The sequence below is a fragment of the Bufo gargarizans genome, chromosome 3 (genome assembly GCF_014858855.1).
Source record: "Bufo gargarizans isolate SCDJY-AF-19 chromosome 3, ASM1485885v1, whole genome shotgun sequence".
NCBI classification, from domain to species: Eukaryota; Metazoa; Chordata; class Amphibia; order Anura; family Bufonidae; genus Bufo; species Bufo gargarizans.
In genome coordinates, this window is record NC_058082.1 from 261,341,618 (window position 1) to 261,356,663 (window position 15,046).

Below are 15,046 nucleotides of genomic sequence, written 5' to 3' on the forward strand. Positions count from 1 at the left end.
AGTCCCGGTGTGGGAGATCTAATGACAATCTCGACTGAATGGGGGTCCTCCCAAGTTACAGCCAGAGTGAACAAGGGAGACAGCACGAGGCCAAGAGGAACATCAGAACCATCCACATGAACAACCAAGCTCTCCCCAGAGGGGAGGGCAGCGAAGGAACAGCCACTGAAGCGCGGCCGGGCAAAAGCCACATCGGAGGGAGCCGAGCCAAACCGAGTGGGAGCCAAGCAGAGCCGGCGAAAAAAGGCAGTCGAGACAGAGGCCGGCATAACACCCTACAACTGAAAGGAGGAGTGGGCAACAGGGAAGCCATAGGACAGCTCAAAGGCAGAACCCCGCTCACCGAGACGCCCGGTTCACTGCCACGCAGAAGGCGAGTACCCTGAAGAACCCAAGGTGGAGGTCCTACGGACCTGGGTAAGTGAGCACCCAAGAGCAGCTGGGTGACCATCCCGAGAAAAGCGGCCCGAACCCGGTAGCGGACCAGCCTAAAGCGCAGAGGGGGCGCCAAAAGAAAAAACTCATACTGCACGACACCCGAAGAGGAGGAAAAAACAGTAGCAGGCGAGGGAACAGCAGTCCCGCCAGAGCTAACGCAGAAATCGAGTGGCACTGCAAACGGCACTCTCGACCCAGTGACCACTTGCGCCGGGAAGCGAGTGCACGGGAGAACGAAAGGGTACGTATCAAAGAACCACGAACACTCCCCAGGTGGAAAGGCCAACGGACATGGTGGATGCCGAAACAACGGGACCACAATATACAGGCCAAACCAGAAAAACGAGCACCACCCAGCTCGGCGAAGTAGAGAGCAAGTAGAGCCCATCTACTCATATCTAAAGAATACACCTTTGAATACAGCGGCATACTTGTAATGCTTGTATGACAGCACCCAAGGGTTATACAGGTGGACAGAATGATCTCTTTAGAGAAGAGTGCAAGGCCCGTGACAGCACCACATCCCAAGAGAAAAAAGGGTATGTCGCAGGAGGAAGTGAGGCATACGTACGAACAGCCCCGCAAGCAGTGAGAAGGCCAACCCACCTATGGGAGGAGAAGGCATACACGGCCCAAACAACGGACAGAGCGCACCAGAAAATTCCGCTCACTGCAAAAAAATAGTCACCCAGTGAAGGGGATCAGCCACAGAGCCCAACAGTATCAACGGAAGTGCAAAATGCAACCTGAAAGGGAGTGATGCACAAGACATCAGTATGGCATGCGATGGGAACGCAGGCAGGCCCCCCAGAAAAGGGGGAAATGCACCTGGCAACACTGCAGCTGGTAAGAATGCAAAGGCCCGTCCCAAAGGGGGGTTGCCCAAGGCCAGTAACAACTTCAGAGAAGTAGAACATACCATAGTTCGCCCAGAAGGTGACTAATCACATGGCCGCACAGTACCCAGCGGGAACGCAGGAGGTCCGCCCAGAGAAAGGGGGACATGCACGGGGTTATCTTACCATAAAGCGAGTGCGCAATAACCCACCTAACACCGAATACTGTGAGAGTGCAACTACTCCACAACGAAGGAGAACAAGCAAGAATCCCGCACAGCATTTCAAGGACAGCCATGGGTCACGTGAGGGTGCAAATTCTTGCCCATGGATGAGGTGGGCCGTGTATGGCCCGCAACATATCCGGCGAAAGAGCAGTATTCCACCCAGAAAGGGGCGGGTAATGCACACGGCCGTCATCGCATCCAGCAAAAATGCAAGCACCCCGCCAAGGATGCGGGACATGCACATGGCCAGCAACGCACTGGCGAGAAAACAACCACAGTCAGTGGCGTTGTGCATATGCCGCCTGAGGAAAGGATACATGCTCATTGCTGGCAGCGATTCCAGTGAGTGCAGCACACCACCCAAGGAAGGTGTCGTGCACATGGCCGGCAGCGAATCCAGTGATAGTGCAGCAAACCACCTATGGAAGGAGTTCATGCACATGGCCGGCAGCAGATCCAGAGAGAGTGCAGCATTCCGCCTATGGACGGAGGTCATGCGTATGGCCGGCAGCGAATCCAGAAAGTGCAGCATTCCGCCTATGGAAGGAGGCAATGCACATGGCCGGCTCATGCATATGGCCGGCAGCGAATCCAGCGAGAGTGCAGCGTTCTGCCCATGGACGGAGGTCATGCATATGGCCGGCAGCGAATCCAGAGAGAGGGAGCGCAGCAGCCCTCCTTTGGACGGAGGTCATGCGTATGACCAGCAGCGAAGCCAGAGAGAGTGCAACATTCCACCTATGGAAGGAGGTCATGCATAAGGCCGTAGCGAACCCAGCGAGAGTACAGCATTCCGCCTATGGAAGGAGGTCATGCATATGGCCGTAGCGAACCCAGCGAGAGTGCAGCGTTCCGCCTATGGAAGGGGGTCGTGCACATGGTCAGCATCGTATGCGGTAAAAGGGCAGTATTCCGCCTACAGAAGGGGGTCATGCACAAGGCCAGCCCGCAGCCAGAGAGAGTGCAGTATGCCGCCTATAATGGGGGGTCATGCACATGGCCAGTACCGTGACTGGAGAAGGCGACTAATTCTGCCTATAGAAAAGGGCGGCCTGCACCTGGCCAGCGCCGTATCCCAGGAGAGGGCAAGGGTCCGCCTAGAAGGGGAACATGTATACCTGGCCAGTGCCACGGAGCGCAACATGCCGCCTATGGAATAGGGGCAGGCATACGGCCAGCGCTCTAAGGTCAGGCTGCAGCATCCTGCGCAGCCAACAAAAAAATACAGATACCTCATATATATATATATACACACATACTGTTAATTCTTTTTTTTTTTTTTTTTTTATTTATTATTCTAAAACACAGCCTCTTTGAGGCAGGAAGGGGCCACCATATAAGGGCACAGCCTCTTTGAGAGGCTAGCCATCCTAGGGTCTCCTCCAGATGGGAGCCGTCGGCATCCAAGAGGTTAACAGGGATCCGACCTGAGAGCGGTGCAGCGATGCCCTGGGGGCGGGGGGACCTCCGGCGGGAAGAATTCGCGCCTGGAGAGTGCCCGCCCCCTCCAATCGAGGCCGGAAATTTGCGGCCTACTAGGCCGCGAAGCCGGGGCCTAAATTTTCGCGGCCGCGAAGCCGGGGCCTAAATTTTCGCGGCCGCGAAGCCGGGGCCTAAATTTTCGCGGCCGCGAAGCCGGGGCCTAAATTTTCGCGGTGCCCGGAGGTACCGGCAAGGACCTGGAGGGAGCGGAGCGGCGCGTGCATAATACCGGCCGCGGGAGCCCACCCCGCGGGCCGGAACAGTCAGGGGGCCCGGGAAGGAGCTGGAAAGAATCTTTCTGCGGCGCCCGGCCGACCGGAAAGACAGCCTCTGAGAGCAGCAGTGGTCGCCAGGGTCTGCTGGGACACCGCACCAGTCATGCCGGCCGCGGGTGCCCACCCCGCGGACCGGAAACAAGGGCCCTACGCTGCAGCCGTCAGGAGAGGGCCTCTGGCCCTGAGCAGCGCACCGGTAAGGCGATAGGGTGGGGGGGGGGGAACCCTGTGACCGGGTGCCCGTATAGAGGCAGCTCCCTGGGCGGCATGATAGGGACGCCAGCATAACCCCTCAGTGGGCACCTATTGTGGAGGGGAGGAGAGGGAGCTAATAAAACAAGCTAGGATGGGGCCAGCCTAGGACCAGCAGGGACCAATATGGGGGTCAGTCACGCAGGAGACCTGGGTGGGGGGAGGGGGTCGTAGGGCTGGAGAAGCCACTCTCTCACCACAGCCGTCTTCACCCTCGGTCCGTTCCAGCAGGGTCGCCCCTTCAGCTACTGGCACCGTAGTGGCAGGACGCTGGAAGAGGGGCTTGGCGTGCGGGCGACCCTTGCGCTGGCGGGATGCAGGGGAGCTGGGCTGCCCTGGTCCACCTTGCCTTCTGTGGGGGAGGCAGCAGTGCGGATGACCGGCACTGGCGCAGCTCAACCCCGGGAGAAACAGAGAGGTCTAGTGCGACTCTGTTGTCCCGTAATGTCTGGAACAAAAAGAAAAGAAAAAGTAAAAATCTAAATTAAAAACAAGGAGAAAACAGCCCTGCAGTAGCAGGGAGTGTCTTGCCTCCTTGGACACTAAGCAAAAAAACTGGCAGCCTCTCTCTCCAGGCTGAGGGTATAGCTGTGGAGGAGGGGCTTAACAGTTTTCACTTAGTGTCACGCCTCCTATGGAGATGAGCTATACCCCAAGGTCTTCTGTGTCCCCCAAGGAAACTGGGCGAGAAACTAACTATATCAGTGGGCAGAGCGGCGCCCAGGGGTCCCCCTGCACTTACTAGTATGTCTGGGAGTCCCAGGCTATGAGCTGTGCGCTGCGATTGGCCAGCGCTGCAGCAAGGGACAACCCTAATACAAAAACTCCGCCCAGTACAACAGAGGGAGCTGCAGACACCGGAGCCTATACCGGGCGAACGGAGTGGCGCCCAGACATACTAGTAAGTGCAGCGGGACCTCTGGGCGCCGCTCTGCCCACTGATATAGTTAGTTTTTAAACTGGTGAAAGGTCCTCTTTAAACAATAGGTCATTTTCCGATGACACATTAAGGTTAAAATATTTTTGCCAAGTTTTTTAAAAAAAAATTCAGTTCACTATCTATATTTAATTTTGTTTTACATAATCCTGCAATTTTCACACGGACCACTAGTTCTAATAATAGGTCGTGCTTTCCTGTACAGGTACCTTTTCAGTAGTTATCTCTTTATCACAACAGGCAGAATTTACAGTGACAGGTAACATCTCTCTATAAAGATAACACAGGATCCACCATTCACAATAAGTGATATCACCGCTTACCAGCTCCCTTCCTCCTGCACAGGTCATGGAGCATGCCTAGAAAACTATTCCGTACAAGTCAATAGGATCAGCTCCTGTCCATTGTGGCTATGGCCCATGTAGCTGCTCTCAAAATACAGAAAGTCTTAACATACTGTATTTTAGGCCTAGTGACCAGTGTGAAAATTGCAGGATTATATAAAAACATTTTTATATAAATATTGACATTAGAGAGCGAATCTCATTTTGAACTTCGTTTGTTGGTAAAAGGTGAATTGTGATATGGAGTCCGTCACCACGGACCATAACGTGGTCGTTAGAGGCATTCCGTCATAATAGAAGTCTATGGGCTGCAAAACGGAAATGGAAATTTGCTCATCTCTAATTGACTTGGAAGAAAATAAATAAATAAAATAACATTAAAAACAAAAAACGTTGAACATAAAATTGTGATTTAAACAATAGACCATTTTCTGAAGACATAATTTTTTTAAAAGTGGTATTCCGGTAACTGATTGGTGGGGGTCGTTCTGCTGGAACCCCCACCAAGAGCTGTAATCACACAGATCAGTCTGTGCGATTTTGGCCTGTGTCTGATTATAACTTTGATCACTGACACCTCCGCTCTCCCTCCTTCCAAGCCAGGGATAAGCAACCTCTGGCACTCCAGCTGTTCTGACACTACAACTCCAAGAATCCTCCTTTCACTTCTATGGGAGTTACAAGAACCAAGCCAAGTACATGTGCATGCTGGGGGTATTGGTGTTATAATCAGACACAGGCTGGTGATTATAAGGCTACTTTCACATTCGCGTTTGGTGCGGATCAGTCATGGATCTACACAGACGGATCTGTTCAGATAATACAACCGTCTGCATCCGTTCAGATTATCTTTAACATAGCCAAGACGGATCCGTCTTGGCCACCATTGAAAGTCAATGGGAGATGGATACGTTTTCAATTGTGCCAGATTGTATCATAGGAAACTGATCCGTCCCCATTGACTTACATTGTGTGTCAGAATGGATCCATTTGGCTCAGTTTCGTCAGACGGACAGTAAAACACTGCAAGCAGCATTTTGGTGTCCTCCTCCAAAGCAGAATGGAGATGGAACGGAGGCAAACTGATGCATTCTGAGCGGATCCTTCTCCATTCAGAATGCATTAGGGCAAAACTGATCCTTTTTGGTCCGCTTTGAGAGCCCTGAACGGATCTCAGAAACGGAAAGCCAAAACGTCAGTGTGAAAGTAGCCTAACCTGTGTTTGCTCGTTCGTCAGGTAATCAGTGGCACTTTTACACAGGCAGTTCCCACGAATGCTAGTTAGCGATGATCTGCCCGACTATCTCCAGGTCTAATACAGCCCTAAAGGCACTGCATGCAAAGTATTTTCAAAGATTGAGGGAAAGAACCATCGGCAAAAATGTAATCACCTGTGTTTCCTTCTGAATCTGGTTTATCAAGGGGATATTCTGGCATACATTCCAGGAAGAGTTCAAAGATAGCAGCTGCATTTTCCTTTCCATACTGCCCCAAAATATGCATTGGCGATTGGCCCCTGTCAAAATGAATAGGTTTTTTGTTAGATATTCAGAGATCTATTTAAAGGCGTTGTCCCACGACAACTTACCCCTATCCACAGAGATAACTGCCCGACCTACTGCTGGGGCCCCCCGCCGATCACTAGAACGTGTTCCATGTGTCTGCCGATACATTCAGCTCTATCCAAATGCTGGTGAAAGTGCTCGCTATATATGGCAGCCCGACAGATTTCAAGGCAGAGGCAAACATGCATGTGCGTCTGTCGTGCCAATAAAACAAAGAACACGTTCCCTCATTCTAGTGATCCAGGAAATAAGTTGTCATGGGATGACCCCGTTAAGTTGGAAGACAGGACAATGAAAACTGTAATTTATAAGCATCACAACCTATATAACTCTAACTTTATTGACAATGGAAATAAAAAGTAGATGTCTGGGAAGGTCAATATACAGCTAAGATAGTGCGTGCTTTGATGCCTGTGTAGGCGAGAGTGCACTGATGTGGATGTCTGTGTGGTTAAGGGAGAGCATGTGTGGGGGTAAGCTAAACCACACCTGGCCAGGAAATCCTGTGCTCAGAGCCTAGCAATAGGCGTGGCATTTCTGATAGTTCTCCATTAAAAAGGGGTGTCAGTTTTTTTTACGATTGATGAACTATTCTCAGGATAGGTCATCAATACCAGATCGGTGGGTGTCCGACAACCAGAACTCCCATGGATCAGCTGTTTGAAGAGAAGGCAGCTCTCAAACGAGTGCTGTCTTCTATCCTCTGTTTACCTGCTCGCCGCAGCAATTGCAGAGGTGAGAAGATGTACTTACCTGTATGGCATCCCCATTTACTTCTATGGGATGGCTCTGTCTGTTCAAGTGAATACTACAGAGCCATCCCACAGAAGTAAATGGGGACTCAATACTTTTAATTACACCTGCGTCGATCAGGTAAACAGAGCAGAGAAGGCAACGCCCATATGAGCACTGCCTTCTCCTCAAACAGCTGATCAGCAATGGTGCTGGGAATTGGACCCCTAGCAATCTGTAAGGATAGGTCATAGATAGTAAAAAGCAGACAACCCCTTTAAGGAAACAGAAATAATAACGGTTACTACAAGAGTGCCATATTATTTCTTAGCCAAAGTACTGCACACATCTTTCTAAAATGATATAAGGTACAGGATGGTGCATTATAGACAATTTGCCAGTCCTGATCTATCTGCACTGGCGTGAGATGTGCAGAAGCCTCTTAACAAATCAGGCGCATCTCTGTCGTGCTGTGTGCCAGAAACTGTAGTCTATGCCAGCTACAGGCTGGCGTAGACTTCAGCTATAACTTACGCCACTTTATGGCGAAAGTTATAGTAAATACGGTGGGCTGCGCAAAAACTTGCCTACTTCCACTAAGCCCACCCCTTTTCTCACTACTTCGGAAAAGTGTCAAGAAGCCCTATGGCGTGCTCCATAATGTGCAACTTTTTAAGCCACAATAGTGGCGTAATTGGTTAATTAATGTCCCTTATTATCTTTGTTGGAATACTTGAATGAAGTAAATTCTGTGGAATAATCATATACTGATGCACCAGCAAAGGTACTAGTAGAGGTACAGGCAATAGACAGTCTCAACCTCTGCTAGGCCCTGACTCAATCCCCTTTTAAGATAAGCCCATAACGTTGCTCAAATTTCAATCACGCTCAGAATAAAATAAAAGATCCAATCAAATTTATTGTCATGAGCAACATTAAAAGTCTTTGTTAAAAAAAATTGATGGCTAGTATGTATACATTCAGTGTGCCATGGACCACACTAAATGGCATTGCGGGCAACATGTACTTCAAATTTAAGCTCTGTTCACATCTACCTTGGAGCAACTCAAAAACGTCAGACAAAATAGCACAGCATGCAGCTTTATTTTGTCCGGTAACATAAAAGACACCACAATGGAAACCCCACTGACTCCACTATATTCAGTGGGGCCCTTTGGGGCGCCACTGGTGTAAATCGTGAGATGAATCTGGCACTGCCGTCACTTTCGTTGTCCTGCTCCTATAACAGAGCAGAACAACCGAAATGAAAGCGCCAATGTAAAATCGACGACAGTCGTGTTAAATTATAGGTACCACAAATGCTCGTAATCACTGCTTACCTCAAATTTAGTGCCTCTGCATCAACATTACATTCCGTTAAAAGACAGCGAATATTGTTCAGGCGACCATGCATTACTGCTAGATGAAGTGCTGTAAAGGTGAACAAAAAAAGTCACACTTGTGATGTCTGATGAGACCAGTGAAAGTAGTGTGAATGTGTTCAGTAAATCTACTATAGAAACATCAAGTGACCGGCAGCTACAGTCCTTATCCTCTGCGTCTGTGACTATGCAGTGCAGTCCAACTCTTGGTACTGAAATTCAATCACTATAAACTGGCTGAAGCTTGGGGATTTAGGACAAACTAATATTGGGCAAAACTGCATACACCCTAAGGCCGAATGCACATGGGTGAGCTTTTTATAGTCTCGGATAACCCCTTCAGGCCGAATGCACACGGCCGTGAACGGTCCGTGGTATCCCGGCCTGGCATCCTGCTGAGAGCAGGAGCGCACGGCGTCATTGGTTGCTATGACGCCGTGCACTTCATGCCGCCGCTGCACTACAGTAATACACTCTTATAGATCATAGGAGTGGATTACTGTAGTGCAGCTGCGGCATAAAGCGCACGGCGTCATAGCAACCAATGACGCCGTGCGCTCCTGTTCTCAGCAGGATGCCAGGCCGGGATACCACGGAACGTGTGCATTTGGCCTGAAGGGGTTATCCGAGACTATAAAAAGCTCACCCATATGCCCCTCACATTTAATATATTTACCCCGCTCCCTGCACTGCTCTTGGTCCCCGCACTGCCGAGGGAAGGGGGTCTCCAATTCCCCTGCATGTATGGACCACACGCAAGTTCAGCGCTATCTCCAACAGTCCCATAAAAGTGAATAGATAGGTCGTTATGCATGTGCACCACAGCTCCATACACACAGGAGAATCCTTTCTTTATGATTGCTAGTTGGTCCCAGGGCTAGATGTCCAGTGGTCACACATTTATCACCTCATTTTCTACATTTTTTTTGACTACCACAAAATTTCAAATCTTTAGTAATTTAGTACTCCAGTTAACATATTGCCCTCTAGATCAGACACAATAGGTTGACACTTCGTGTTTTCTGTAGCTCACTTGTCAACTTTGCAGTATAGACTGAGAGAATAAGCAGAGTTATTTCAGTATCTGAACAGTATACTCTAGTTGTTGCACTGCTGGTTTATGTCTAGAAAAGACAAGACAGTAACCCTAAAATTCTGTTTGCATCTGTTTCGCTACTCCATCATCTCGAGGTGTGGGGTTGTGTTTCAGCACTTGTTGGAGACTGCAATAGTCTATGACTTTTCCCAATTTGATGCCATAAAGCCCACATGCCCTGCTGGTATATACAAGTAGGTAGTGTGTCTTCAATATGGCTGTCCCAGGAATACATTTTTATAAAAATAATAACGCACATTATCATTCTTCTGCATACTTAAATATAAAAAATAAATAATTAAACTAACAGCATACAGGAGACATTCTCTTTAAAAGGGGTTGTCTTATATATGGATACCCATATCCATATTTTGGTCTAAGAAGGGCAATCTGATAACACACAGTTTCTTTGGACCCCCCCCCCCCCCCCATATGAGTCAGCATGGAGGGGTTATCTCATCTCGACATTTATGAGATATTCACAGGATATACCATAAATGTCCGATAAGGGCAGGTCCCACCTATCGGACATTCATGGCATATCCTGTGGATATCTCCTAAATGTCCAGATGGGACAACCCCTTTCAGTAAGAGTGGATTCCCAGCCTACACATATTACATAGCTGGAGAATGCCTCCTTCAGCGAGATCAGCTGATCGCCAGGGGCTCTGGAAGCTAGACGTGGAACAATCAATCAGGGTTCTGTTCAAAAGACAAGCTTTTAAAGTACTAGAATTACCATTGTTCCCATTTTCATCTGCAGCTCCAAAATCAACACCATTCTCCAGAAGTACAGAACAGATAGTAGGGAGATCTTGTTGTGCTGCAAGGTGAAGGGCAGTCTGACGGTGTTTTGTCAGTTCATTCACTTTGGCACCTGCAAGAAGCTAACAACGCAGCAGATCATAGACCTTATTGATAAAGGAAACTACGGCAAAAAAATGAAAGCAAAGTCATAGTGTCTGCAATCTGTCAGGCTATTTATGCTTTGTAGAAACAGCAGTAAAATTCTGAAAATATAAAGGAATTTAGTGAGTATGTAATAAACGTGTAAAGCCCATGTTAAATAAATGTAGACAATAAAGCACATACCAGGTTGCGGACAATGATCTCAGATCCCGCCTGCACAGCCAGATGCAGAGGCGTTAACTTGGAAGCATCCTGCACTCTTGAGTTGACATTGGCTTGCACACTAATCAGGAACAGCACACTCTCAATGTCAGAATTCTGCACGGCCACATGCAGAAAATTCCTTCCTTTGTTATCCACCTAAGTAAGTAATACAAATGCAGGCACAATAACAGACATTGATTATTTTCAAATGTCCACACTACAGCGAATGCAAACTGTACAAATCATACATTCTCATGTAACTATGAAACTTGCTCAAAGCTTTCTTGGACATGCTGTTCCCGCTGGGCTCCACTTCCTGGTCTGGATTTACATGTTGGAAATGTCAAGAAAGGCCCAATCGGCCAATGACTTGACTGGGTAAGCCTTTAATGGGGTTTCTAGAGTGCTGAGCCAGGACCAGGTAGTGAAGATCAGCAGGGCCTGGACCAGCACCAGGATGGTAGAGATGGGGATTGCTGAGGGCGAGTATGGTTTATTTTTTATTTTTTTTGCTCTTTGTGGCCTGGGAAAATACATTTCCCTGGGGAAAAAAAAACATTAAATAATTTACTCATGTTATTTCAAATTCTCCAGGCATATTATACATTTTTCAAACCACCACCTGGATCTGAATACTTTTGTAATTGCATCTATCTAAAAATGTAGTATAGCCAGTGAGCTATTCAATAACATATCTGTATAGCGCCACCTGCTGTTTGTTTTTTCTTTATTTTTTTGTCCATCTCACTGAGCTGGTCGAACGTGCTCAGTTTAAATTGTCAACTGCCACCAGTCATATGTTTTGTTAGAAACTGTGGCCGTACAGGGAGAGAGCTGCAGCAGAAAGGACATGCTCCCTGAGCTGCCAGGCTGAAGATAATCTAGCAGAGCAATTGGAGCAGTCAATGTAGAGATCTCTGGATACATGTGCAGTACAGAGCTAGGCTTGTTAAAAGGGATTGGCATGTACTATATCAGTGATGGTGAACCTTTTAGAGACCGAGTGCCCAAACTGCAACCAAATACCCACTTATTTATCGCAAAGTGCCAACACAGCAATTTAACCTGAATACCAATATAGTATATCTTCCATGTACTTTATCATTTAGCTATAATAGCTTAATATCCTACATTCAGTGCGCTGCCTGTGCTGTTCATAGTGCGTCCTGTGCTGATGAATGTCAGGAAAAGTCTAAAGCATATTGGAACACCATAGACTTTTTCCAAGGCGCGGGTGCCCACAGAGAGGGCTCTGAGTGCCGCCTCTGGCACCCGTGCCATAGGTTGGCCATCACTGTACTATATGATGTCTGATTTTCATTTTTCACCTGAATCATGGCATAACCCCTTTAACTATATTTAAAAAAAAAGTCCTGAAATCTTGCAGCTTGTATTGTAGCCACTGATCTCCATTATAGGCTGACGTTTCCTGTTATGTAGAGATCACTTCTCATCAATCATCTCATTATCAAGAGAGGCACACCAATGAATGGTACCATCTCCATTACACAACTGGAGGCAGATAACATGGGATTCACCATTGGCAATAGGTGATAGACATAGCTCACCTCCTCCCCCCTTCCCCTGCAAAATGACCACTATACTTTCTGATAGAAGTCAACAAGCCATCTTGATGATGTATAGAAAATAAAATACAAAAATGTACAATCAGAAAATAAAAACAGATTAGAAAAAAAGTGTCAATCTAGTTTATACTAATTAGTATAACTAATAAAGCTAAGTCGATACATTCCATTTAAACACATTTCCCTGTTTCTTTTCACTGTATTAACATTTTATTACCTGCTCCGCCGCTCCTGGTTCTCGCTTTAATATGGCCTCTGCAGCTTTGTTATTTTTGAATGTCATGGCACATGCGAAAGGGGTCATGCCCTGTCTATCCCTCACATTCAACCTGATTTCTGGGTGTGAGATCAATAACTGGATTATTACACGGTGCTGATTGCTGATGGCAACATGTATTGGAGTTCTTCCTTCTGCATCCTGTAATACAAAAATGTGACTTAATGCTGCATAAGCAATAATCAGATCCCAACTTTCCTTTTACCTAAATTGGTGGACAAAGTGCTGTATATTCGCTGTCCTGATAAGCCTGTTTTCTCCAATCCTACCTGTGCATTCACATTGGCACCAAACTCCAAAAGGCACTGAACTACTTCTTCTAATCCCCAACTTGCTGCCAAGTGCACAGGGGTCTGCCCATCTCTGGCCTCCTCTTCCCCTTCTCCATTTGGTCCTGGTTTTCTGGAACTGTTTACATCGCAGCCACTGAAAGAGAAATGCGGTGCCATTTCACTCCAATGTGTAATGTTTTCATATGCAGGATAGAAAATCTAAGAAAAAAAAACTTGATAGAATGCCTTCTAAATACTGCAACCATATACTACCAGAGATACAGTTATTTATAAAATTTAAAGGGCACCTGTCAGCAGGATCAACTATTAAACCAGGCATACTGCCTGGTATGGTTGTTCCTGCTGATTAGAGAGATACCTGACTTGTAAAAATAAGTTGCAATGGTCTCAAGAAAATGCAAATAAGGCTCCTTTCACACGTCCGCAATTGTGGTCCGCATCCGTTCCGCAATTGTGCGGAACGGGTGCGGACACATTCATTCTCTATGGGGACGGAATGGATGCGGACAGCACATAGTGTGCTGTCCGCATCAGCATTTCCGAAGCGCGCCGCCGATCTTCCGGTCCGCGGACAAGAATAGACATTTCTATGGGGATGCCAGCCGGGTGTATTGCGGATCTGCAATACACTACGGACATGTGAATGGACCCTAAGGGCCTCAGTGCACCTAAAGGTGGGCTCTAGACACTCTGTGCACGTCAGCTCCTCTACTTCTGCAATATGCAACTTTTTGAATGCCATTGCACCTAAATTTAAGCACAAGCAGTGCTATTATGTCGCCTTGCCACTTTCTGAAAAGAGGGCATGGTGAGGCCATGGGCCCTGGCTCATTCATTATGATTGATGCCAGTTTTCAGACAGATTTCAGTCTAGGTGCACAGAAGATGCACCTAATGTATGACGAGGTCGGCATCTCCTCATAAATTAAGCACATCCTCTGGCAACGAGTGCAATATAAAAGACTGGTATAAAACGGTGGTGTTTGATAAATGACTCCCAAATAGTATAAGAAATTTCACTAAATCACAGTAATAAACAATACATAGAGCAAACCTGCGTATGAGGAAGCAAGCAACCTGCTCTTTGTTCTCATCGATGGCTCTATGTAGAAGGGTCTGTAGACATCCACTAGGGCCTGGACCCCAAAATGTTGCATCACATCCATGTCTTACCTAAGAGAGCAAAAATAAAGAGTCTTAATGTACATTACTGTGCTGCTCAGGCACTTCTAGCTTATGTTCTGTATGCTCACACACAGTAAATACTGAAAGAGTGGGGGGATGAAAGAAAAATAAAAACCCTCTAACTCTTTTCAGGAGTTAAAGGAGTTCTCTGCGAACAGGGATTTGTACCGGCATGGTTCCGGCTATTCATATTAACAGTTCATGCCATGCACACAAAATTAAATTTTTAGTTGGTCAAGCCAAAAATAAAAACAATTCTGAGAAACAGGTTTATTTTACCAATGTGGATGCAATGTCCTCCAAGTCATTCTCCAGTGCGATCCACAGTGGGGGGTTTCCATGCTCATCAGTAACAGACGTGTCTGCCCCTCGTGTGCAAATAGCATCAACCACTAAGGGAAGCTGATTTTTAATGGCTAGCTGAAGTGCAGTCTCCCCATCTTGGGTCCTAAAAGGGAAAATATGTAAATGCATTCATCTACAGAGCAGCTACTGTCTTGCTTTGTGTATCTGCTGCACCAGTAGAAATCTACATTTCTACACTTTGTGCCTTCATTTAAATGGCTTCAAAGTGTTTGATAATCTGCTGAACGGAAAAGGCAGAAGAATTTGCTAAAGATGATTCAGTTTATCAACTAATGTGTAACATGTACTGTGCAAGCTGTCAGGGAGGAGGCTGTCAGCAGTTTTCTGCATGCTAAACTGCTGACTGCACTGGAGGTGGAGGAGTAGTGTGAATGCTCTGAGTGTCCTCCTGACCGGAGAGGGGAAGGACTATGCAGCAGCTCAAGGTATAGAACACTTCCCAGTGAAGTTCTGCCTCCTGGACACTCCCAGGAGTGGAATTTGACAGATTAAAAATAAATATTTACATTTCTCCTGATCATAAAAACTCCACAAAATATATGCTCGTGCTGCTCTTCCTGACCCCTATCTAGTGCTGTTCAGCTTTGAAGAAGTTTTCCAAATAATTTAATTTGCTTAACTGCCAGGGCCTGTCAAAACAATAAAAAATCTTACATTTAC

At 47.0% G+C, this 15,046-nt stretch overlaps 1 protein-coding gene across 1 annotated transcript in view; it reads right to left on the minus strand.

Moving 5' to 3' along the window:
- Positions 1–15,046, minus strand: part of ANKFY1 (ankyrin repeat and FYVE domain containing 1) — a 55,207-nt gene that overhangs the window by 3,294 nt on the left and 36,867 nt on the right. Inside the window, exons 15-22 of the mRNA XM_044285191.1 lie at positions 14,300–14,468; positions 13,890–14,008; positions 12,812–12,968; positions 12,483–12,683; positions 10,659–10,835; positions 10,306–10,453; positions 8,429–8,519; positions 6,183–6,307 (exon numbers count right to left, since the gene is read on the minus strand). Of these exons, the coding sequence (XP_044141126.1) occupies positions 6,183–6,307; positions 8,429–8,519; positions 10,306–10,453; positions 10,659–10,835; positions 12,483–12,683; positions 12,812–12,968; positions 13,890–14,008; positions 14,300–14,468 (1,187 nt within the window). The remainder of the gene's footprint in view (positions 1–6,182; positions 6,308–8,428; positions 8,520–10,305; positions 10,454–10,658; positions 10,836–12,482; positions 12,684–12,811; positions 12,969–13,889; positions 14,009–14,299; positions 14,469–15,046) is intronic.